Source organism: Lampris incognitus, chromosome 8, assembly GCF_029633865.1.
Source record: "Lampris incognitus isolate fLamInc1 chromosome 8, fLamInc1.hap2, whole genome shotgun sequence".
NCBI classification, from domain to species: Eukaryota; Metazoa; Chordata; class Actinopteri; order Lampriformes; family Lampridae; genus Lampris; species Lampris incognitus.
Window position 1 is genome coordinate 16704101 of NC_079218.1, and position 25907 is coordinate 16730007.

The window sequence follows — 25907 nt, forward strand, 5'->3', positions numbered from 1 at the left end:
GGATAACCAAACCGCTACATTGTAGCGGGGTTCTTCTAGTTGACTATATACAGGTGAAATAAGAGGTGATAAAGTGCAGTGGTGCAGTGAATACACCAGAGATGCCGAAACAAATGCCAGCAGGCCACCCACATACATGCCTGAGGTAGATGGACATGACAGAGCACATCAGCACACGAACAATGCACAGTACAGTATATACAAAATGGTTGGATCCACCTGACAATGCCAAGCATCGACCCGAATGACAGCCCGTGGAAAGAAACTGCCCTTACATCTGTCATGGTCTACAGTGCTCTGCAGCGCCCACAATAGTGATGGGTCAGCACTGATGTTGCCTGCCCGTTTTCTGACTCTGGAGATGTGTAAGTCCTGAATGGAGGGCAGGTTGGCACCAAAGATTTTCTTTGCAGATTTAACTGTCCGGTATAGTCTGTCCTTGTACTGTTTGGTGGCTGATCCAAACCAGACAGTGATGGATGTGCTGAGAAAGCCTGGATTATTGCTGTCTAGAACTGAATCAGCCGTTCCTGAGGCAGGTCAAAACTCCCGAGCCGGCGGAGAAAGCACATCCCCTGCCGGGCCCTTTTGATGATTGTGTCTGTGTTGAATGCCCACCTGGGAAACTGTGGAACCTGGAAATCTGCAGGCCTTTACCGCAGACACCGTGCTGCTGAGCATGGTGAGGGGGGCAGTGTTGGGGTGCTCCTCCTGAAGTCCACTGTCATCTCCACTGTTTTGAGGGTGTTCAGCTCCAGGTTGTTATGGCTTCACCAGAGAGCCAGCTGTTCAACCTCCCATCTCTATGCAGACTCATCACATCCCAGATAAGGCCAATGATCGTTGTGTTGTCTGCAAACTTAAGGAGGTTTAACAGGGGTCACCTGAGATGCAGTCATTTGCGTAGAGGGGAGAGCACACATCCCTGGGGGACGCCAGTGCTGATTGTCCAGGTGCTGGATGTTGTTTTTTTCCCCCCCAGCCTCACCAGCTGCCTCCTGTCTGTCAGGACGTTTTTAATCCACTGGCAGATGGGAGTTGGTACTGTGAGCCAGGTGAATTTGGAGTGGAGGATATCTGGGACGATGGTGTTGAACGCTAAGCTGAAGTTCACAAAAACAGGATCCTTGCGTATGTCCCTGGGGAGTCGAAGTGTTGGAAGATGTATTGCAATCCCATGTTGACTGCATCCTCCACTGACCTGTTTGCTCAGTAAGCAAACTGCAGGGGTTCGAGCAGGGGGCCTGTAATTTCCTTCAGGTGGGCCAACACCAGTCTCTCGAAGGATTTCATGACCACAGACGTTAGGGCAATGGGCCTATTGTCATTTAATCCTGTGTTAATGGGGTGCCCCGATGGCTCACCTGGTAGAGTGTGTACCACATAAGGTTGAGTCCTCATCACAGCGGCCTGAGTTCGAATCCAGCCTGGGCCCTTTGCTATACATCGTCCCCTTGCTCTCTCCCCTGGCTTTCCTTTCTCTCTCTCCCTCTACTATAGCTATCAAATAAAGACAGAAATTGCTAAAAAATAATCTTTAAAAAAAGATCCTGTGATATGGGGTTTCTTGGGGACTGGGATGATAGTAGAGCTCTTGAAGCAGGAGGGGACTTCACGCAGCTCCAGTGATCTATTGAAAATCAATGTGAAAATGGGGGGCAGCTGGTCAGCACAGACTTTCAGACAGGAAGGTGACACGCCATCCGGGCCTGGTGCCTTCCTGGTCTTATGTCTCTGGAAGAGCTGGCGCATGTCCTCAACACACATTCGAATGTGGATGGGGGTTCGTGGGGAGAGGAGAATGGCTGGCAGGGAATGCAGTTGGTTGTGGCCAGAGAAGGTGAGGGATGTGAAAGTTTGCTTTTCAAACCTGCAGTAAAACCATTTAGATCGTCAGCCAGTTGATGGTTCCCTGCAGTGTGGGGGGATGGTCTCCTGTAGTTGGTTATGTCTTTTAAACCTCTTCAGACTGATGCTGGGTTGTTGGCAGAAAACCTGTTTTTCAACTTTTCAGAGTAGCATCTTTTTGCCACTCTGATCTCCTTTGTGAGTGTATGTCTGGCTTTTATGTTGTACCGGATCCTATCTCCACCCCTGTAGACTTCCTCTTTGGCCTGATGAAGCTGCCTGAGTTTTGCTGTGAACCAGGGCTTATTGTTGTTGAAGGTACAGAAAGTTTTGGTTGGCACATATGTCCTCAAAAGCTGACGTAAGATGTCAGTGTCAGTAAGTCCGTCCAGGTCTGTAGATGCAGCCTCAAAACACTCCAGTCAGTGCAGTCAAGGCAGGCCTGTAGCTCCAGTTTTGACTCATTGGTCCATTTCCTCATAGTTTTAACCAAAGGCTTTGCAGATTTTAGTTTCTGCCTGTTGGTTGGGATAAGATGAAGCAGACAGTGATCAGAGTCACAGGGCTGCAAGGGGACAGAGTGATAGGCGTCTTAATATGATGTAGCAATTATCCAGTGTTTTTGTCCCTTGTGGGACTTTTAACATGTCGTCTGTATTTTGGTAGATTATGGCTGAGGTTTGCTCTGTTAAAATCCCCAAGGATAAGGAGTAGGGAGTCTGAATTTACGCTCCATGTTTGTAATTTGATCAGCCAGGTGTTTTATCTCCTCCTTAACACAGGGTGGGATATAGACACCGACCAGAATCCATCCATCCATTTTCCAAACCACTTATCCTGCTCTCAGGGTCACAGGGATGCTGGAGCCTATCCCAGCAATCATTGGGCGGCAGGCGGGGAGACACCCTGGACAGGCCACCACAGGGCCGACACACATTCACACCGAGGGACAATTTAGTATGGCCGATTCACCTGACCTACATGTCTTTGGACTGTGGGAGGAAACCGGAGCGCCCGGAGGAAACCCACCTAAACACGGGGAGAACATGCAAACGCCACACAGAGGATGACCCCCAAGGTTGGACTACCCCGGGGCTTGAATCCAGGACCTTCTTGCTGTGAGGCGACCGCACTAACCACTGCGCCACTATGCCGCCCTTGACCAGATTAAATGATGAAAATTCCTGCGGTGAATACAATGGTTTACAGTCAATGAAAAAGGTCTCTGAGAGCTGTATTTCTTCAACACTGTGACATCCATACATCAACCTTTGTTGATGCAGAAGCATATGCCACCACCCGATATTTTTCCGGTAGCTCCTTTTCATGGTCCGCCTGAAGGAGTTGGAACTGCGGCAGATGAAGTGTTCTTTCTGTTATATGCTCACTAAGCCAGGTTTCAGTGAGACACAGGGCAGCAGATCTGGAAAAGTACTGAGTTTTTCCTTTTTTTGGACCCCCCCCCCCCTTTTCTCCCCAATTGTGTTGGTAAGCAACGGAATAGACCGCTACACTACCCGGACGCCCCGAGTTTTTTTCCATTTATGAGTAGGAGTTAATCCGTCTTGTTGGCCAGAGAGCGGAAGTTCACCAGGTGGATTGACGGGAGCGTGGTTCTAAATCCCTGTTGAAGTTTAACGAGTGCTCCGGCTCGCTTACCCCTTCGGTGTCCTTGTTGTAGTCTGCACAGGGCTGTACCAGTCAAGAGTTCGGCAAGACTTTTGTTAAAAACATGCAGTTAGGGTGGTAAAAAAGTCCGTTCAGTTTGTCCAATGGACAGTTGGAGGCTTTTATAGTTCTTCCCTGCTGTGTGTGATCAGTGAGTGGGCGCTGGAAACTAAATAAACAAAAACAGAAAAAGCACAAGAGAGTGCAAAACCGAGGCTACCGTCCGTGGTGCCATCTTGATATGATCCTATGTAATGTACCTGATGTAATGAGTTCATCACCTAGGCTGATCATTTGACCATGGAATCTCCACTAATGCTTGCCTTTTGACCTCAGATTCACTGGGAGGCAATAGCCACACTTTGATGATTGCATGCGTCAGCCCTGCAGACTCAAACATCGAGGAGACCATGAACACACTGCGGTACGCTGATAGAGCTCGCAAGATCAAAAACAAGCCTATAGTCAACATTGACCCCAGAGCTGCAGAAATGAAGCTCTTGAAACAGCAGGTATAGTAATTAAGCCTTGTGATCAATAAGAGTTAATTGTCTATCTTCTTGGTCTTAGGAACTGAGTTGCTATTTTGTTTAAAACTCTTTAATTCTACAGCTGTTCACAAGTTGTTGTTAGTTTTTGCAGCAACACATGAAGTTTAATTTATACAAATGACATGTCAGGAGGAAATTTGCCATTTGAATCTGATTTTGGTAGTAGATAGTGGGGGATAGAAAAAAAAGTTACTTTACATCACACTGCTTCGTAATTTTCTTTTCACCATTGCGCTGTTCATGTCATGGTCCTTTTTTTTCCAGCGTTGTCGTCTTTCTATTCTCTAGTGTCATTTGATTTAATAACCCGTGTCTCCATGTGGGTTTGCAGGTCCAAGATTTGCAGGTGATGCTGCTGCATGCCCGTGGAGGTGTGGCACCAGTGCTCTCTGGGTAAGGTGTCAGAATGCTATGCAAATTGGAACTCCTCTGTGCCTTGTTCTCATACTAGATTGGTGTCATATTGAAGTGTGATATATCAAAAAGACATGCATATTAGGGTCAATACCTGTGCCCCTGACCAAGGCAATAGAAAAAAGAAGTGGAGTTGGTCTCCGGGCGCTGCGCAACTGCCCACTACTCCTATACAATAGGATAGGTTAAATGCAGAAACCAAATTTCGTTGTAACCGTATAATGACAAAATAAAGCGGCTTTCTCTTTCTGTCCTTATATGCATCCTGGACATTAACGTATTCCTCACAAGTAGAATCTAGAGGCCATTGCCTTTTCTTGTCACTTCCAATATAGATTAGGGTCAGCTGAGAATGTGACAGACATCCTGGAGAGGAACCGCACCCTGCAGGATGCGAACAACAAGCTGAGCAGGGAGCTCAGCGAGGCAGTCGGACAAACCGCTTTCATGTTTGAGAAGATCATTATGGTGAGCTGGACCTGGGGTGGTATAGTTATGCAGAGTATAACTCGTATTGGTATAGCAAGTCTTTTGCAGCTTCTGTCTATGCCTCCTTCAGATTAATTTGTCAGGTTTAGGTCCATTTTTCACACAATCTGTCAATGTTTGAAGACTGTCCCCATCGCAAGGGAGAAAAAGTATATTCTCCCAAAACACAAATCCACCTCAATTGTAGTTAGACATACACTTATTGTCTTATAAAGCATCAAAATTATTTGTATTTTAACTGCAGAGTCAAAATGACTCCCAGCCACTATACTACAGCATTCCATACAGTTCTATAGATCATTGTATTAATTCCTATTTAGATATGTCTGTTATTTTACTATGGTGGATCTTAGCTATCACAAATCATGCTGAACATGGCGTGATTGCATATATAGAGATTGAATAACATAACATTAGCATTTATTTCTGCGATGTACCTTTCACCTAAAAATAAAAAAAGGTTAACTGTATTGTTGAAACTGTGGAAAGACCTTTGACTTTTAGCCTACAGCTTATTTTGGTTGAAGCAAATCAACGTTCCGGAAGTTTTGCTGCCTCAAACCATCATAAAATGCATGCATTTTTTTCATTCACAGAACTGTATGTGACTCACACATGTTGTTTATTTTTGTTTCCTTATAGACGGAGCAAACAAATGAAAAACTGCAAAGCAAACTTGAGCAACTGAGGCAACATGCAGCGTAGGTTTACAAGGGCTTGCAGGGGATATTGTCAAGTTTTGATTAATCTTATAGGAGAGAGAGATTACTTATATTCTCACTCTACTCATCATTTGAAGTTAAATCGTGAGTACATTCATTATTTCAGTTGCAAAGCTATGAAGATCTGTTCATTTAAGATGAAAAAACTAAAACCTAGAACTAGTTTAAATATTAAATATAACGTGAAAAGTCAACGGCTCATAATAATACATGATATACACAACTCTTTATTTCAGATGTACAGTCGATCTCAAGAAAGTGTTGGAGAACCTGGAGGACCAGGAGTTGAAGGGCAAGGTGGAGGTGATGAGGAACCTACAAGACATCATCTTGGAGCTCCAGGTACCCTCGCTGTGCCGGCAATGCGCTGTCAAACATTTAGACATAGCAGTTTCATATCACAATACAACGGTTCCTTGGACATGTGTAATAGTCTTGTATTTCTGATGTTTGTGGTAACCCCACCGGATCAAAACAGGATCAGTGCTGACGTTAAATGCCCACTTTTCAACAAAAACTTCAACTGTTATAATATTCATTTTATATTTGACTAACTGTTTGGTCCAGTTGGACATTTTTCATGTAGTGCTGGTCTAGGCACAATGTAAACAAGATACTGTATCACTCTTAATTGAGGAGAAGGGTTTGTTTTTCTGTTTACTCTGATTAGCTTTCAAACAACTACTGATTAGACTACCAAACCTTACTTAATGTGCTGGCGAATCGACCAAGAGCCAATCAGTTTTCATCTTAAGCCTGGAATACACCAGACTCTTATTAAGTCCTAATGATCTTTGCAAAGACTCGTCAGCATACATTTAATCTATGATCTTCATAGATTTATAGTCGTAGAAAAGTGTACTAGTTACAACTGAAGTCATAGAGATGCACACACTTGCCAACGAGCTCAGACTTGTCTAAATTCAAGTTGTAAAAGTCAAACCTGTTTTATATTATCGTGAAAGCTGCGGCTGGTCAAAAGCTCGATTGGGAGGCAACCGATTTGAGTCTGAAACCTCTGCATACTTTAAGATAACGTGTGCTTGAGTGTCCATGGTGACCAGCCCTAATTTGCGTGCTCTGGTGCAGACTAATAATAAAAAGTGATAATAATGATAATGCATGTCAATTAAGCTCGTTGTGTGTGTGTGTTGGCCCTGTGATGGTCTGGCGGCCTGTCCAGGGTGTCTCCCTGTCTGCCGCCCAATGACTGCTGGGATAAGCTCCAGCATCCCGCGACCCTGAGTAAGGATAAGCGGTTTGGATAATGAATGGTGCAGACTCTCCACGATCTTGAAAATGAGTTGTCATGGCCACATCAGGGTTATAATCAGCCTTACAATCATCTACAGTCGAAGCTGCTTAAGTCGATCCCACTGAGGGAGGGGAAAACTCAAGATCACGGGTGTTGAAAGGTTTAGTTTGGTACTCACGATGATAGGCTGCGAGTTAACTGATTGGTTGTTTATACTCAAGGAATGGCAACTGCACATTTATATAGTTGAAAAAAATATTTTGTATTAAATAAAAGATTCAACATAATTTTATTATCATTCATAGAATTACACATATTGTTATTGTTTGAAAACAAAAAAGATGTGATGTTGTGTGTCAGTGGCCATTTATCATCACCAAAGCTGTTCTTTTTTTTTTTTTTCTTCTCCCCAGTACCACTGGTGATTCCCTAACACACAGCTTCTTTCTATAAGATTTTTGGATAATGTTTATTCACACGAAATGACAGTGCCTTCTGTCTGATTCCCCACTCATGTAGGATGCCTTCTTAAACCATAAACTATGGCACCTGTAACATTTTTATTTTATTTTTGCACACTCGATTTTTGGTATAACTGCCACACAGTTCCCCATTTAGTTCATCCTCTGCGTGGATTGAACGAAGCTCTCTTATTTCTAGGCCGGTTCATTTCCCAGACATTTGTAAATGTGCTATCACTTTTACTGGTTTGCATATAAATCTCTAGCTTCATACAAATGCCTGCCGTGAAAGAGTTGCTGATACAGTCCTTATTATTGATTATAAACTTCGAATCAACCTCCACATCACTAAATCGCGATAAACAGTATTAAAATACAGCTATGGACTAACAGGACTTAAAAAAGTTCTCAGCTTAACTGACCTCAATTTAGCCAATTTGCACAAGTTTTGTCTGAACTTTGAAAAACCCTCGAGTTGTCAGAGTTGGGTTTGAGTGTATTGTGTAACCGGATTTAGCTGATATTTGTTGGTTTAGCTTTTCTTCCTGTGTTTATAGCACATAATCAGTTAATGGATATAAAAAGTGATTTTAACATCTGATTTGCTCACAATAGATCGGTCCTTTCTCTGTTGAAATCCATTGGTATATTTGCACCAGTCAAAGGGGAAAAAAAGAACAAAATTGCACTTGGAGATTTGATTTAATTTTTCTACCTCTTAGGCTATATTTGCTAATTCATGGCTTTTTGAACAAATTATTCCCACTCATTTTTAGTGGAGAGTTTTTGTTTTTCCTGGCTCTTGATATGATAAAAAGGACTCTTCTAGACATTTGGGAGATTATCTTGCACAACTGCCATACAATTGAGAGTACTATGAAAAGACAATGTTGTCTTATTTGTAAACAGTGCTTTGGACCTTACAAAGTTGACAACAGTCAGTGTTTAATAAAGACAGGTTTAGAACAGTAACACATCAGCCCAGACTGAAACAGGAAACCACCAACCTATTGATTTGAATGACAATATAGAAATTCCTATAGCAACTTTTTTGACAAAATGGTCAAATGATCATTCAAGAAGGCTGATTTGAATTTGTCCATGTAACTTCTATGTTTTATGTGACGATTTGCTTTGTCAGATTGAGAGCGCGGGTATTGTTGCCTCCATTGATGCTATGGCCCCAGGAGAAGATGTGCCTGCGGGATTAGCAGACGGCAGCAGAAATCCCACAGATGACTCCCCATCAGTACGTCATTAATTTTTTGTTTTTCCCATGTTAATGTAACTTGACTGTTTTAACTACAATCCTGGGATTTACAACAACTATCATTTTTGATATTTTGTGTCCCTGGTGTATTTAAAACAGTGGCTAACACATGAATATCCAACTTTAGCAGTAGCAGATATTAATTGTCACTCTTGGATAGAAATTCCCTTTGAAAAATGATATGGTGTATAGCATTTTAGGTCTTTGCCATAGCAGCCAAATGCTGAGGAATAAGGCAGATAGCAGTGACTTTGAAGAAAACCAAAGTTGTGGCGTAAAAGCTGATATGGCAGAGCAATCTCTTCGAAGACCTTTACTCACAAATATTAAACATTCAATCCCTAAAATGTCGATTCACTTATGTTACTTCTTTGGCTGAGGGGAAGACGCTGATGATACAAGTAGAGGAGTGCACTCAGTAGAGTGCAGATCTCCGCCAGGCGTACATATCTCCACTTCTCCTGTGCTCGGACTTGGTGACAAACCACCCCTTTTTATGCCCACCGGGAGAAGGGAAATGCACGGACGGAAAAACCAGTGTTTTTCCTGTCATAAGACCACTTTTGTGCAGCGCCCAAGTGGATTGAATGGGAAATATGGGGAAAAAAAGTTGTCAATATGCAGCTCTCAAGCTAAAAAAAATCTACCTTATAAAAATGTTTTGCCTGTCAGTCTGTGGATGCACAGCCTCCTAGGCGGACCCTCGCACAAAAGTGAACAAGTCTAATATAAATGACAGAGATCAGGCTATCATAATTTCAAAGCCCTTATTAAAAGATGTCAAATGTGTTTAACTGTCGCAATTCTCATTATATAAAATGAATGAAGGCAAATGGCTGCTCTGCTGATTGAATTTTATTCATAAGACAACAGCAAGAAACCATAACTCAGCCATGGGAAATATTTTATTGTAGCTACTGAGATGATTTCCAGGTGTGATTGTAATTAAGCCTACTCTTGAAATTGCATTTTTATAGCAGCATTTTAACATAGGTGACATTTCCATGTGGCGGCGAGGTGAATATGGTGAATTATTTTTGGTTCATCCAGTGTTCCTCCAGTTCTCCTTTGCTGAGATTGGCAGTGAATGATTTGCTGGCTTGTAAAATACGGTTGACTTACTTTCAAGACTCATACCCTAATACACAGTGTTTTGGTCTTGACACTATCGCCGCCTGATCTGACACAACTGTAGGTGTGAATCACACATGCACACGGTTGACTCGGAGCAGGCAGCGACGGAAAGCAGTGTTGGTCGGACGAGCTAGAGAGTGAATGAAGAGAGCGAGCGGTGGCAAGAACATTTTTCGAAAGTTTTTAATCACTACAACCACGAGAGGTTCTTCATCATACAGTCAGTCATAACTGTACACAAAAAATTCTACGCTGATAGATCCAGCAGTTTGTGAGATTACCTGCAGACAGACAGACACACACACACACACGCGTGCGACCAAATGCATAATCCCCTCCAGGCTGCCGCCTGGCAGAGAAAAGAACATAAGGCTGCACACTTGATCAGAAATAATCAGGTATTGAGATTTTGTGTTTCCATTTTCTAGCAACCATGTAATTTGGTGATACTGAAGTGTTTACATTTGTATGCATCTGAAAGTCTGTGTATTAAATCTTGAGCTTCCGTCACACATGACCAATTACAACCACAGAGTGCGCAATATGCCCCCATGTGACCAAAATGAAAGAAGTCTGCAATAAGTGGTTGAGAAGTGTTTTTGGAAAAAGAGGACAAAAAGTAAAGTGAAAAAGAACAGATAGGAGTAACTATTGATTTATGATTCTGGTCACATTAAGCAAAATAATCAGAATTATTTTTGCCATAATCATGCAGCCCACAACACGTGTGATTGTTTTATTTCGAATGGATCCCTGGGACCTGCGGTATTCAAACACCAATACAGTTACCAGTGTCACAGTAGGTGTGAGTTAAACAAAAACAACACAATCTTCAGGATTGTCACTATAAACAGTTTCAGTGGTTCTTAGGTCAAATTTAAAACTAGGCAAGAATTAAAACCTTGCCCTGCACGACCCTCAATTGTTTCATCATGTGCATTAAACGTGAATTTTGAAAGTTATTTTCAGGAATTTATTTTTTACTGTATATATAGATGTATTTATTTTTCCCCTCTCCATCACAATAAAAAGGATCCCACTGCCATTGCTGACAAGGACTCTCCTGAGGGCTTTACAACACACCATGCTCTGCGCCAGGCCCAGATGTCTAAAGAGCTGATTGAGCTAAATAAAGTGTTGGCTCTGAAGGAGGCCTTTATCAAAAAAATGTGCCAGAATGATAACCAGCTGAAACCGATGCAATCGGAGAACCAGGTAGGGGCTTATTTTTGATTTTATTTGTGCACAAAATCACACTTTAAATCAGTGTAGTCGTTTATGGATCTGTTAGCTGCCATTTCTACAGAACTTGCATTCCCTGTGGTGTAGAACCAATATTGTTGCACGAAGATGGTCATTGATACTAAAATGAAAGTATTGTTTCAACTGGTTATAAAGCATGATTTTGAACATGCCATAAGCTCTCTATCTTAGGAGGTACACCTTGCAGTTGTAAACCCATCTGTATGTTTACTAAGGCCATCTTCCAAGTTTATGAATGATAAAATGATAAATATGAGTTTCAAGCTCATGAGTTTTTGATGCCTTCCATAGAAAAATGTACAAACTCTAGAGTCTTCAGTGGATTCCCTGCAGAAAGAGAAGGAAGAGCTTATCTTGGCACTACAATCTGCAAAGAAAGACTCCAATCAGGCTAAGTAAGGACAGTTAGAGTTTTTGGCTAAATCAACAACGTGCCTCTTGTAAGTCTTTTAATATACCCCTCTAACCCTTTTCTGTGTTGATCCCATTTTCCACAATCCTTTTTTTAGGCTAAGTGAACAGCGTAGGAAGAGGTTACAGGAGCTTGAAGGCCAACTTGTAGACATGAAGAAGAAGCTAACTGACCAGTCCAAACTTCTGAAACTCAAGGAATCGTCTGTTCGTAATATGGACAAGCTAATGCAGGAGATACAGGTAATACAGTTGGTACACTGCCTTTTTTTTCCACAGGTTTCTTCTGACTTATGAAGTTCATACACTTCAGCCCCCCCCCCTTTTATCCCCAATTATACATGGCCAATTACCCCACTCTCTGAGCCGACCCGGTCGCTGCTCCACCTCCTCTGCCGATCCAGGGAGGGCTGCAGACTACCACATGCCTCCTCCGATACACGTGGAGTTGCCAGCCGTTTCTTTTCACCTGACAGTGAGGAGTTTCGCCTGGGGACGTAGCACATGGGAGTATCATGCTATTCCCCCCCAGTTCCCCCCTCACACCCGAACAGGCGCCCCGACCGATCAGAGGAGGCACTATTGCAGCAACCAGGACACAAACCCACATCCAGCTTCCCACCCGCAGACACGGCCAATTGTGTCTGTAAGGACGCCTGACCAATGGAGGTAACACGGGGATTCAAATCAATGATCCCCCGTGTTGGTAGGCAACGGAATAGACCGCCACGCCACCCGGACGCCCATACACTTCAGTTCTTAAGGATTAACACACATTTGCCATTATTGCAGACAAAGTTGAAGAAGTGTGAATACAAAAATTTAATTCCTTTTTTGGTTTGATTCAGGGGGATTCTCTTGCTTGAGAGTAGTCTAACGACACAAATTTTACTGTATTGTTCAAACAGGAAATGTCTTCCCCACTGCTGAATGATTTGAAGTCAAATGGGTTCCTCCAGTGTGGTTTATTATTCTTCGTCAAGTTAAACTAAGCACTGTTGTTGACTAAATGGAGGTTGGAAGTTCATTTATTTTTTATGGCTTTCTTTCTAAAGCAAATAATTGATAAAAGCCATTATTGCTACTTGATTACAATGGTACAGTGCTATGAACTTTGTTCTTCAAAACTATAAACTGATTTTTATCAGCAAAAACATAGTACACCTGGAACTAATGACAGTTTATAGTTACCCAACCTTAACGTCATTGTGATACTATCTTATGATAAGATTAGATCACTTACAGGTCAAAGAAAGCTTTTAATATCAAACATGAACATGCTCATTAAGCGTCTTTATGTATGCTCAATAATCCAGGTAAGGAAATCACATAAAGTTGAATCAGTTCATGCTCATTATGTGTTCATCCTTTCATTTCTCATACTTTTTGATAAAAGTTACCATTATGAATACTCGTTGAATATATTGGTCAGTTACCTCATTCATAAATCGCTGCAGGGATATAAAATCCTTTGAATACATACCATAGCATTATGCGAGCACTCGGTTCTTAATGTCAGTGCAAGCCACAGGTAAAAAAACAAAACAAAACATGTTCATTTGCATGGCTTTTCCCATAGGCGATGAAAGGCCAACGTGTGCAGCTGATGAGGCAAATGAAGGAGGACTCTGAGAAATTCAGACTTTGGAAGACTAAGAAGGACAAGGAGGTGCTCCAGCTCAAAGAGAAGGTGTGCTTTTGAGAAAATACTTATCCAATTTTTTTTTTACCTGCATTCTACTCACTTATCAGAAAATCCTCTAAAAAAACATCTCAGTCCTATGATTCTGCATGTTTTTAAAAAGTAATATAAGCTCATACATTAACATTAACTCCATGGAATGCTCTAACTTGTATTCAAATTAAATATTTTCCCACCTATTTTACAGGATCGTAAACGTCAGTATGAATTGTTGAAACTTGAGAGGGATTACCAGAAACAAGCCAATGTCTTGCGTCGCAAAACTGAAGAGGTCTGGTCATTTTGCCATGTTATTGCAGCTCTTTGTAACTTGATTTTACATTTGCAGCTCGTTGCAAGATTTTATCAGTTTAGCTTACTGGATAAACTGTCTGTAGTGTAGGCCTTTTTATTTCTTACATTTTCTGGCAGAATAAAAAACAGCTAGCGAGCTGGAGGTTAAGATATTTTCTTTATAGATACTTAATCGTTTTATTAATTTTTTTCTGGAGTCAGCTCAGAGAATTTTGTTGCAATGTGTGTGAAAATCTGTGATTAAAAGGAAAGTACAGTTACTAAGGTTTTCCCTTCTTTCTTTTTTTTTTGGGTCAGGCTGCAGCCGCAAACAAGCGTCTGAAAGATGCCTTGCAGAAGAGAATTGAGGTGGCAGAGAAACGAAAGGATCCCCAGAACAGAGGAGTGGAAGGACCAGCCGCTAGAGTTAAGGTGGTAAAGCATTTTTCAGGAACTTGTATGATGGCCTAGAAATTGATTTTCAATCTGTCTTCAAGAACAAAGGGGAATTTATGTAAAATTCAAAGTGGTATTTTCATCTCTAAACCACTTATTCACACAGTTTATTCACGCCCTAACCTGCAAATTTTAACTTTTGTTGACAGGCGTGGCTTCTAAATGAGGTAGAGCTGCTCGTGAGTACAGAGGAGGCTCGGCGCCACCTGAAGGACCTGCTGGATGACAGGAAGATGCTGGCTCAGGAGATCAACCAACTGAAAGAGCAAATGGAGGCAGGGGAGCGACCAGCTGCCAAAATCAGAGTGAGATTGGAGCTTTTTCTATCAAACGCATTAGAATTTTTTGACTTTTTACAAATCAAGGGACATCTAAGACATTGCTAGGCCCAAATAATAAAAAAGGATCATTCAATTTCCTTGTATCCGGTTTCTTTCCATGCAGCGTCGCACCCTGATCATCTCTGAGCTGGAGAGCCAGGGGGGGGTGGGAACACCTCTGAATAAACAGGTGGAGAACCTGGAGACAGAAATGGGCCTCAGGTGGGTACAACAGAGCTGCTTGTTCATTCCTTAAGTTGTTAGTCAGTCTTGACCTTAAAATTCGATTAGCTGTGAGGAAAACAAAACTTTTCCACAGAGCATTTCCAACAACGTATATTCTGGTCATTTCATCATTCTATATCCCTTTAAAACTTGTCCAAAGCATATATATCCCTGTAGTTCACTGGGTGATTGTCTTCATAGTTAGCTTTTCTGGTTGCAAGTCTTCCAAAACCTGGGTCACTTTAATGAGAACATTTCTTTAACATCATTGCAGTGGAGAAAAAAAATTAATGCAGAGTTATTTGTAATTTTCTAGGAGTGCCCAGATAGCGGATCTTCAGCAGAAAGTTCTTGTTGCAGACAATGAGGGCCGCTTGAAGCAACGCTGGGACAGCATTACAAGCATCGTGGATGCCAAAAATGCTCTTAAGGTCCTGATGTCTGAAGTAAGCAAATTAGCCACGTTCAGCAGTTCCTGTGATAAAACTTTACACTGTATATTGCAGTTCACTTTGTTGTACTTGCTAGTACTATGTTGCTTGCCTATTACATAAATTTCCAAAGAACTACATTTCTGTTCTAGTTGGTGTCTGCTAAAACTGCAAATGCCAGGCTGGAGAGTGACCTCAAACAAGAGAGCGGGAATGTGCAGGATTTAACAAAGATGCTAGCTGATGAGAGGAATGTCATGTCAACCATGGACATGGAACACCAGCAGCAGTTAGTGGAGCTGGAGCAGAGGCATCAGGAAAAGGTATAATACTCACAATCTTTATTTATTGGGGACATTATATGTTATTTTTTGCTGAAGATTTGCTTTAATGCCAGATGTATTTCTCCTTCAGGTCCTTTACCTCCTTAACCAAATACAGAACAAGCCTGTTTGTGGAGAGCCCATTGACGAAACAAAGCAGAAAGATGAAAAGACATCAAAAAGGGAGAAGGAGCTGTTACAACGCCTCAAATTTCAGGTTTGTTTTTCATTGTTTGGAAAAACGGTATGTTCCATCATTGACTTCACCTTTTACCATTAACTGTGGAGATTTGGACCAGAAACCTTGAAATTTTGATGAATTATTTGAGTTATATGACCATTTTTAGGAAGAAGAGCTTGAGAAGATGCGGAACTTGAGTGAGCAAAACCAGAAACTCATGGATGAGAATGAACAACATAAACAAGTAAAGGATATTTTATCATTAAGTTCTTTGGTTCTCCCCACGTTAATTCATAGGTCTGTATTTTAGAAAACAATTTGCCTAGTCTTATTATTGAAATGATATTTGCTGAGGAAATCATGAAATCGGTGTTAATCCCATTGTCCCTGGTCTTGTATCAAGAAGAAAAACAAGCCAGTCGCAATTTGTCCCAGTTCTCCTGTCACACCCAGGTCTCTGTGAAATCAGCAAATCATTTTTGACTCAGTATTTTGTATGAATCCATCACTGGTCAGCTTCTTTTGTGAGCACGGAAACAGCCACCATATTGCAATCATCTTCAATTGTTTGGCCTAGCGAAGAGTGACGAGTGACTTGCAACATGTCAAGTAAAACTGGCCATGTCAAATTTTCCTTTTCTGGCTGTCAGTCAGCCAACAAGTCTTTGCATGGCTTTCCAAAGGATGAAGAGAGCCAGAAGACGTGGTTAAGATTAATTTACATCTAACACTAAGCAGATGTTGGTCGGATTCAATTAGTTAAATTCAGATTGTAGAAAACGACAACATATGTTGATGTTGTGCAAATGCAGTAGTAGAACTGGTCGACGTGGGAGTGTCTAGGTAGCATAGCAGTATATTCCATTGCCTACCAACACAGAGATCACCAGTTCTGCCGGCTTGATCGGGTGTCTCGACAGACACGATTGGCCATGTCTGCGGGTGGGAAGCCGGATGTGGGTATGTGTCCTGGATGCTGCACTAGCGCCTCCTCTGGTTGGTCGAGGCGCCTGTTCAGGGGGGAGGGGGAACTGGGGGGGGGGGGTAGCGTGATCTTCCCACGTGCTACGTCCCCCTGTCCTCACTGTCAGGTGAAAAGAAGCAGCTGGTGACTCCACATGTATCGGAGAAGGCATGTGGTGGTTTGCAGCCCTCCCTGGCTTGGCAGAGGGGGTGGAGCAGTGACTGGGACAGCTCGGAAGAGTGGGGTAATTGGACGAGTACAACTGGGGCAAAAAAGGGGGGAAAAGAAAAAACTGGTTGACGTTATACATGTTGACCAATCTATGCTTCGCTGACTGGATGGAAAATATTTCATAGATGTACAAAATTACAGCACATCTGATGGGTGTGAAAAGCAGCTGTTAACACCAGAGCTTAAGAAAAAATATATATATAAAAATAAAGAAATGTAAGAAGATTTGTATAATAAATGCAATTGTGTACATTTAGATAGTGGAGCTTAAAGGAGCTTTCAGACAAAATGCGACAATGGCATGGCTACGCTCTGAAATCCATTAATTCCAATGGCTTGCACCGCGCCACAGTGGCTTTTTGCTGCCCAACTTTGGGCGCAGCACACTGACAAATACCCATGCAGCCAATAGAAACGAGGCGGCCAGCCAGGCACGGAAGGCAAAATGGAAGAAAAGTTAATGTTGTTAATGTTGAATTGTACAACACAGGTTGTTTAGAGACCTTGGGAAGAAAGCCTTCACTTGGAAACACGTTTCCAACCAAGTAGGCATATCAGGTGTGTTTTAACAGTCAGGTAGCTTGTAGGTAGGCAATATGTGTAACCTATATGATGAAAATAGCTTAGATTTGTTATATGGTTTATAAAGTGTTCCCCCTCAATAGCTCTACAGACCTATTTTAAGTTTCTTAATTGAGAATTGGTTTAGTTTATTTATTTATTGGTAACAACAAGATGACGAAATTGTCCAGCTAGAAGTGTTGAAAACTCTGCCTATTTTACACTGTCCTCCGCTGAACCCAGCGGCGAGCGCAGCTCAGATCACATTGTGTCTGAAGGATGTGCACTGAACCTAGCGCCGAGCACAGCCAAATTAGGTTGTCTACCCCTCAACCTAACACGATATACAGAAGGGCAAAAATTGTGCAGTTTAAGCCTATGTATGAGTAATGAAATGTTCATCTTGCACCAGAAAGGACAAATGTTTTTATCAATATTTAGTAATATGTTGACATCCTTGATGATACATTTATTTTAGTTAGGTTGACTGAAAGCTAAACATTGTTTATTCTCCACAGAAGCTAACACTTATCCAGCTAGCAAGAGCGAAAAAAACACTGCCATCCCCCAGCACTGAACAGATTCTAGACGACTCATTCGAGTATGAGTGTGCTCCCCTAAAGGTGAGTGGTTGTAGATATTATGACATATAGTATGTCCGCAGTAGGAACTTCTTTTGTGCAGAGTCGATGTGTCATTCTCTTAATGTGTGGCTTGAGTTCGCAAACCATTACTATAATTGTTGTTATCAGTGTTTATAGCCTCTCATCATTTGATAAATACAATGTAAGTGATGATTAAAATAGTTTTTTGAAGACTGCTGTGATTGAAAATAGAGTAATTTTCACAAAAATATGAATCCTGCATATGTATGGGCTTACTGCTCCATCCACATCCTATAGAAGTAATTCTGATAAGAGCTGTCATAGAGCTGTCATTACAACTTGGAAGTTAAACTGGTTTTCTCCTTCCACTAAAGCCGAAAGGGAGGCGCTTCACGACAGCCAAAGCGCCATTTAAGATGGCCATCAATGTGGAAGAGCTGATCTCTGCGTCTGAGGAGGATGAGAATCAGGAAGAAGAGGATGAATGGCGTCCTCCTGAAAAAAACGACAAATGCCGCAAGACTTCAAAGAAGTCAAAGACAACCGGGGTAAGGCTGGGTTACACGTGGAAGACCTAGGCTGATGTCACAGTGCACATTTCCTGTACATTTAAGAGTCATTGTAAACCAGATTTAGAAAAAGATTTGAACAAGCAAGTTTTGGTTGGAAATGCAGAACCAGAAGAAAAATGTTAACAATTCTTTAGTCAGATTTCCCGATTGCAACCTTGTGAGACACTACCCCTCGTTGACCGTCTTAGTTGTATTTAAATTTAACAAATCAATAACTGGCTTTTAAACTCCCTAGTTAATATTAAACATGCATTTTTCATTTATTTTAAAGCTGGAGAAGATTTTGTTTACACTGATTCTAAACATAAATACAACAGATTTTGAGTCAAGATGGGTTTTTAAAGACAATTCTAAGACAGAGCGTATCTTGCCTCCATAATGGGACCTATTTCCAAGTAAAAAATGATATTGGGTGGGACAGAATGAAGGAAAAGATGTAGTAGGATTCTTTTAAGATTTAATTAGGTCGTGCAAATTTGCCCGTTACGGGTTTTATATGGTGCTGAAGGGGGGGGTGGTCTTATAAGATTATTGGATTGAATGTGGGTCGCCCACCCACTCAAACTTGGTGACATAATCACAAAAACTTGAAGTTAAGGTGGTTAGATGTTGATATAAAAGAAGTACAAATCTGAATTTTTTATTTTGGGGACAATGGAAATGAGCTCACAAATTAAGTCAGTTTTATTTGTATAGCCCAATATCACAAATTACAAATGTTCCTCAGTGGGCTTTACAGCAACATAACATCCTGTCCTTAGACCCTCGCATCGGATAAGGAACAGCTCCCTAAAAAAAAAAAAAAAAAAAAACCTTTAACAGGGAGAAAAAATAGGAAGAAGGCTCAGGGAGCACAACAGAGGAGGGATCTCTCTCCCAAGATGGATAACGTGCAATGGATGTTGTGTTTACACAATTTACACAATACAACATTGAAAGAGGATAACACAATTATAATGGAATTATAACATTTATGAAGAATATGACTACAAAGAAAGAACTACAAAGAAAATATGAGCCAACTGTCGTAACTTTAGGACTGGCTTCATCAAAAGCATGTCAATGGCTGTAATTTTACTCCATTAAAATAGGTTTTATGCGCGTTAAATTGTACATTTTTATCAAAATAAGGGCACAGTATCTCCTGATGTTAATTCCTTTTCTCCTGTCTTCAGTGTGCCTGTAAGGGCCGCTGTAGCAACAAGCTGTGTAGGTGCCGTAAAGGGAAGATGACATGTGGGGAGAACTGCCAGTGTGATCACGAGAAATGTCGTAACTTGGAGACCGACATGTCCATTGAGGTAAGTTGGGGTTTACCTCCATTCACCTGTCTGCTGTCCCGCAGACAGGTGAATGGAGAAACAGGAAAAAGCGAAAACTTCCAACTCTGCTTATCCTGTGGCTCTATTTCACATAGCTCCTATTCAATGTATTCTTAGTATGTGCAAGTATGGTTGTACAGTAGCCAAAATGTCATGAAATATGTACTCATCCATCACGTCCTCCACTGTTATGTTTCGGCCGGCCATTGCTGCTTTGTATGTTTTACTTTTTAACGTTACCACAATGGCGGCACGGTGGCACAGTGGTTAACACAGTCGCCTCACAGCAAGAAGGTTCTGGGTTCGAGCCCCGGGGTAGTCCAACCTTGGTGGGTCATCCCGGGTCGTCCTCTGTGTAGAGTTTACATGTTCTCCCCGTGTCTGCGTGGGTTGCCTTCGGGGGCTCTGGTTTCCTCCCACAGTCCAAAGACATGTAGGTCAGGTGAATCGGCTGTACTAAATTGTCCCAAGGTATGAATGGGTGTGTTTGTTGGCCCCGTGATGGCCTGGCGGCCTGTCCGGGGTGTCTCCCTGCCTGCCGCCCAATGACTGCTGGAATAGGCTCCAGCATCCCAGTGACCCTGAGAGCAGGATAAGCGGTTCAGATAATGGTTGGATGGATGGACATTACCACAATCTAAATGAAGGCATCTGTAAAAGGCGAATGTGTATCGCTTTCTACTCTCCCTGGTTAAAAGACAAATGTGTATCATTATCTACTCTCCCTGGTTAAAATTGAATGTCTATCTACTGTGCCTTGTGCCCTCCCTCTGGAGGCACAAATGAGAGTCAAGCAGCAAAAAGGCCTGTATTTATCATCAGTCTGGAATCCTGCCAATGATGTCATCAGCGGGTCCATTTTCAACCTATCCACAGCGCTCTCCAATGACTAGACAGAAATGGTACCATTCTATAGTGAGCATTACTGAGGACAGATAGATGGAGATAAAGTGGAAGAAAAATCGCTGTTTCCTTTTAACATTCCCTACATCACCCTAATTCTCATTAACTTCTGCCTATGATATATGACAGCATGTGACTTTCTCTAGTTTTATCTTTGTTAACATTTGCTGACCGTTCCATCTAGCTGGCTCAGTTTGCCTGGATGACAAAACACAATATACTGAAAATTATGATGGGTCCAGTTAGGAAGGAGGGTTAAGAGGCCCAGAATAAACTGATCCATAAACAAATTAAAGGTTAATTTAGGTGTCTTGGACTCTTACTTCAGCTTCCTTGTCAAGAGTACATCCAAGTTTTGTTCTCAGTTTGGACTTGTCAGGGTTCCCACGCATCCTGGAACACCTGGAAATGTATAGACTAGTTTCCAGTCATGGAAGACACCTGGAAAATTATCAAATTGATCATGTCCTGGAAATATTATTGATTTCAAAATTGTATTTTACCCATTGAGATTGTATATTTTTGGCCTGTGAGATTGCACATCATTGCTTCAAGTATTGTGAATATTTTCTGGGATAGCTAAAAGTTACACAGTCCATTAAGAGACTGCTACGGCTTTGAATGCTTGTTAATACTTTCTTTGAGCAACTGCTGTCATGTATATCAAGGCAAAACTCCTGGGAAATGTCCTTTCCAAAGAAAAAGTCCTGGAAAATGTTTTCATAAAAAGACTGGGAACCCTGCTTGTATCTCTTCTCATTTCAGAACTTGAATAAGGTAGACAATGGACCCAGAGATTTGACATCTTTACCACAAGACCCCACAGCCATCAGCCCTGGCAACACCACGTTCTTTAAACCACCATCTTGTACGCCCACTAACAAGGTAAGCTATCGATGCACTTGGGAGGACTGACGTTACCATTATGTGCTTTTTAAAAAAAAATTAATTCTTTCATGTGAATGTAGGAACCAGCAAAATACACATTAAAACGAAATGCTCACTTTTAACAGTGTATTGAAAATGAAAAATGAAAACATCTTGCTATGCACAAAGCGTGCACACACCAATTTGATGTCACCTGAAACCAACTGAGGTGAATCTGCTGAATGTGTCTTTATTGCATTGTGTCTGGTAGCATGAAGAGATGAGCACAGCAACAAGGAGCCTAACAAAAATAATCTGAGATCTCATCGATAAAACATTTAGATCTGGAGAGGGATATAGATAAACATGAATAGTTTGATGTATAATCTTTCAGCCTTCCTGAAGTGTAAAATGAAGAAGGTGCTGGGCCAGTTGAGTCCTTTTTGTTTCATGCCCTGCCGCCAAAAAGATGCAGCTCGGATTAGCAGTCATTGGTAAACTGCTGTGATCTCAACAAAGGATACCTACAAAATGAAAATATGGCAGATGACGACAAATGTACTGTGCATGAGCTACTTTTCTATTGAGTTCATTAGTCATAATTGCTGTGATTCATTTTATTCACATTTCTGAACGACAGAGGTCAGGATAAAAATAAAATCACACATGGTGCCCTTAGAAGCAGTAAATCAATATAAAGACCATAATCCAAAGTGCGAAACCACTAGGACCTTGATCAAGCTGCACCTTCTTTATGGAAACCTACTAAGAAGTCATCTACATGGATTAAACAACTGCAGGAATATATGGTTAAGTCTTCTTGCTCCCTGGCATATAACAACCAGCCCCCGCCCCAATTCTGCACTTTGTGGTAAAGTTATTGTAAAGAGGCAACTTCTTACTAAAAAAAGAAAAAGAAACAACACCCAGTCCTGTTTGCTCTTTAACAAGACCGTCTCCCAAAACCCTGTGAGGGAAAAAAAGTCATATAATCTGATTAACCAAATATAAACCTTTTGGTATTAATTATAGAAGATATATTACATTTGGAGCCAAACAGCCCCTTGTTATCCTAAAAAATCCTCCGTCACCTGAAATGCACAGTACCTATAGGACTGCTTTTCCTCAGTGCGATCTGGAGCTTAAGTCAAAGGTGAAAATGGCTAGCTCTGGCTGTCAAGATACTTTGGCAAAAAAAAAAAACCTGCTGCAATGCAAAAGGAAAAGCTTTTATATTAAGATAATTTGACTGCTGGGATAGGCTCCAGCATCCTCGCGACCCTGAGTAAGGATAAGCGGTTTGGATAATGAGTGAGTGAATGAATAATTTCTTTCTATCAACCTGACAAAGATCCAAAGCTCACAGCCAAGTAATTATGATTAAGGTCCTTCCTGCAAATGTCCAGTAAGAGCTTAAACTACAATCTCATAGAAAATCTATGGACAGAAGAGACCTTAAGAGCAGACCTAAAGAAGTACCTTTGCAATTTGCAAGAGTTTAAACTTGGGATTGGGAAACATTTTAAATCCAGGTGGCTTAAACTGGTAGAGACTCAGCTAAAACATATTTACTGTGTTTAATAGACCAAAAGGATTCTCTTTTTGTTTGAAAGGTTGATATCATCTAACACTAGTACACTGATGCATGTCATTTTAGGTGCTCAAGGAAATTGGCGACATGGGACACACCTCAGCAGACCTAAAGCTAGACAGGAAACCTGTCTTCACAGAAGAGAGTGATGAGGAGGAGAATGAGGAAGACATAAGCACAGTCAGCTTGTTAAGGAAGAAGAAAAGAATTCTCACAAGTTTTCAAAACAGTTTCTTCTCTGGGTGCACACCAATCCGTGAAGAATCTTGAAGCTGGACAAAGACCAGGCTAACTGATTGAGGTTTCTGTTTATATGGTGAATTTAATGTTTTTTCAGTGTATAATCAGACAGTTTTGAGTTTTATGGAAATGCAGAGTACTGTACCTAAAATTATGTTTAGATTTTGATTTAAAAGCACTTTTGTTGGGGCGTCCGAGTGGCGTGGCGGTCTATTCTGTTGCCTACCAACACGGGGGATCTCCAGTTCGAATCCCCGTGTTACTCCGGCTTGGTCGGGCATCCCTACAGACACAATTGGCCCTGTCTGCAGGTGGGAGGCCAGATGTGGGTATGTGTCCCGGTCGCTGCACTAGTGCCTCCTCTGGTTGATCGGGGCACCTGTTCAGGGAGGAGGGGGAACTGGAGGGAACAGCGTCATCCTCCCACGCGCTACACCCCGCCTGGTGAAACTCCTCACTGTCAGGTGAAAAGAAGCGGCTGGCGACTCCACATATATCGGAGGAGGCATGTGGTAGTCTGCAGCCCTCCCCAGATCGGCAGAGGGGGTGGAGCAGTGACCGGGACGGCTCGGAAGAGTGGGGTAATTGGCCAGGTACAAAAGGGGAGAAAATGGGGGGGGGGGGACGCTTTCGTCGGCTGTAGGGATAAAGGGTAATAAACAATGAATTGCATTCAGTGATATAGTATATAGTAGATGAGTTCATCAACAAATCCAATGTAATTTTTTTCATTGTGTTTGTTACAGGTGATAGGATCATCGCCAAAGAGCATAACACTGTTGAATTTCCACCAACAAAATGAAACAGTTTTAGCCAGCAAATCAACTGTTGAACACTTACAAAACTATTTAATAAACGTCATTAACAATGGTCTGTCATCACCATTAGGAAAGATCCCAGGGGGGCATACCCTTTTGGCGTTACCACGAATGTTATTATTTTAGACATTAATAAATTCTTACTTACCGTTCTTGTTTTTAAATGATAAAGAAATTAGTTTGTTTAACCCTGCACAACTTTTCTTCGCACCGTAAATTTTGCAGGGTATAATTTATTGATTAATCTCTGATTCACATCTACCCCCCGTTTGCTGTTGCTGAGAGGCAATGGGTCTGTCAAGCAATTTCCCACTGAATTAAAATCAAATCTGGAAGTGTCACTGTTAATTTGATAATGAATTAAAGATGTAGTCTGAGAAGATTCAGAGTTTAGTACTGAGTAACAATGAGATGAGTGTCTTGTATAGTATTTTAGTAATATGCCACCAATGCTTTTTTGTAAATCCCCAGAACTGAGAACAGGAATGGGGTAGTGGTCAAAACATCATTTAATAAATAAATGAATGTAGGAAAAAAACCACACAAACGTTCAATAAGTGTGCTTCTTTCCCTGTGCATTCTGAACTGCTGGCTGTCAACTCTACTATGTAGGGAACCGGGATGGCAGTTCATGCTCTTGATTCCACTTGCACTGGGTGTCCATAGAAGTCTTGGTTTTCTCCACGATGTATTTGCAGCCTTTAACATGCTTATAAATGTGAAGCTTAGAGAACGAAAATTGATCTAGTGGACTGAAACTTCATTCGGAGGGTCAGGGTTGTCCGTTGAAGATGAACCTATTCTCGTTATAAGAGGTTAGGCCCGCTCACATGAGGTTATTATACTTGTGCGTGTGTGTGCACGCGTGTGTGCCTGTCTGTGGTTGCCCGTGGCTAATCTCGCATATTACTGGGCCTATCAACCGAAGCCCCCCCCCCAACAGTTATGGCTGTATGACCAAGAAACTCTCGTGGTTGCGGTATTTCAAAACATTTGGAAAACGTTTGTTCTCGCTACTGCCTCTCCCTCTCTTCATTCACTCTAGCTCGCTCGACCAACGCTGTGCTCTGGTGCTGCCCGATCTGAGTCAACTCACATATAGGTTGACTTACATCGGGCAGCGACGGTGTCAAAGCATCGTGTATTCTCAGTGGTGGGCTATCGTTCTTCTCCGCTGGCTCTTTCAAAATCATACTTTGTTTTTCATATTTACATTGAAGTATGCCTGAAATGTGTGTTTTCTCATGGGGCTGAGCAGGAATTTCTACATCATCTAAATGCTTCACAGCTCCTTGGACCGGCACTAGTTAATTTTTGTGAACAGTTATGACTGATTAAGAACCTCTTGTGGTTGCTGTGATTCAAAATCTTTGGAGAAACCCCCCCCCCCCTGTTTTATACCCTAATTGAGTGCCAACTCCTCAGCTGGATTTTCGCCTAAGTCCGAGCACCAGAGAAGGGTAGATATGCCTGACGGAGACCTGCACTCTTAATTTTATTGGTATAGCCCAATATCACAAATTACAAATTTGCCTTAAGGGGCTTTACAGCAACGCAACATCCTCTGTTACTGAGAGGTGCAACTGGATCGAGGAGACTAGAGAGGGCCACATTTAAGTCACTAGTGAAATTTTCAAGAGTCGGTCAATACAATGAAAGAAGCCAAGACATCAGTCAGCTGCTGGCCAAATGCAGCTACAGTGGAGGGACCAATGTGGTAAGTGGCAATTATATCTGTGCCGACATTAACTGGACAGGCCAATTATGCTTCAAATTTGATGAGAAAATGATCTGACAACAGATGTGGTTGGCAAGACATTCACATCAGAAACAGCT

The 25907-nt window shown here is 41.8% G+C and overlaps 1 protein-coding gene across 1 annotated transcript in view; it reads left to right on the forward strand.

The window, feature by feature from the left end:
- The window catches only part of kif4 (kinesin family member 4), a 45225-nt gene extending 20629 nt beyond the window's left edge, over nt 1–24596 (forward strand). Inside the window, exons 8-30 of the mRNA XM_056284973.1 lie at nt 3853–4028; nt 4399–4460; nt 4817–4949; nt 5613–5671; nt 5929–6118; nt 10869–11027; nt 11367–11470; nt 11585–11729; nt 13066–13176; nt 13376–13459; nt 13780–13893; nt 14067–14222; nt 14362–14459; nt 14779–14908; nt 15046–15216; nt 15308–15433; nt 15564–15641; nt 17672–17776; nt 18133–18306; nt 19506–19631; nt 21321–21440; nt 23080–23329; nt 24000–24596. Coding sequence (XP_056140948.1) covers nt 3853–4028; nt 4399–4460; nt 4817–4949; nt 5613–5671; nt 5929–6118; nt 10869–11027; nt 11367–11470; nt 11585–11729; nt 13066–13176; nt 13376–13459; nt 13780–13893; nt 14067–14222; nt 14362–14459; nt 14779–14908; nt 15046–15216; nt 15308–15433; nt 15564–15641; nt 17672–17776; nt 18133–18306; nt 19506–19631; nt 21321–21440; nt 23080–23283 — 2825 coding nt within the window. The 3' untranslated portion in view covers nt 23284–23329; nt 24000–24596. The remainder of the gene's footprint in view (nt 1–3852; nt 4029–4398; nt 4461–4816; nt 4950–5612; nt 5672–5928; nt 6119–10868; nt 11028–11366; nt 11471–11584; nt 11730–13065; nt 13177–13375; nt 13460–13779; nt 13894–14066; nt 14223–14361; nt 14460–14778; nt 14909–15045; nt 15217–15307; nt 15434–15563; nt 15642–17671; nt 17777–18132; nt 18307–19505; nt 19632–21320; nt 21441–23079; nt 23330–23999) is intronic.
- Nucleotides 24597–25907: the final 1311 nt, after the last annotated feature.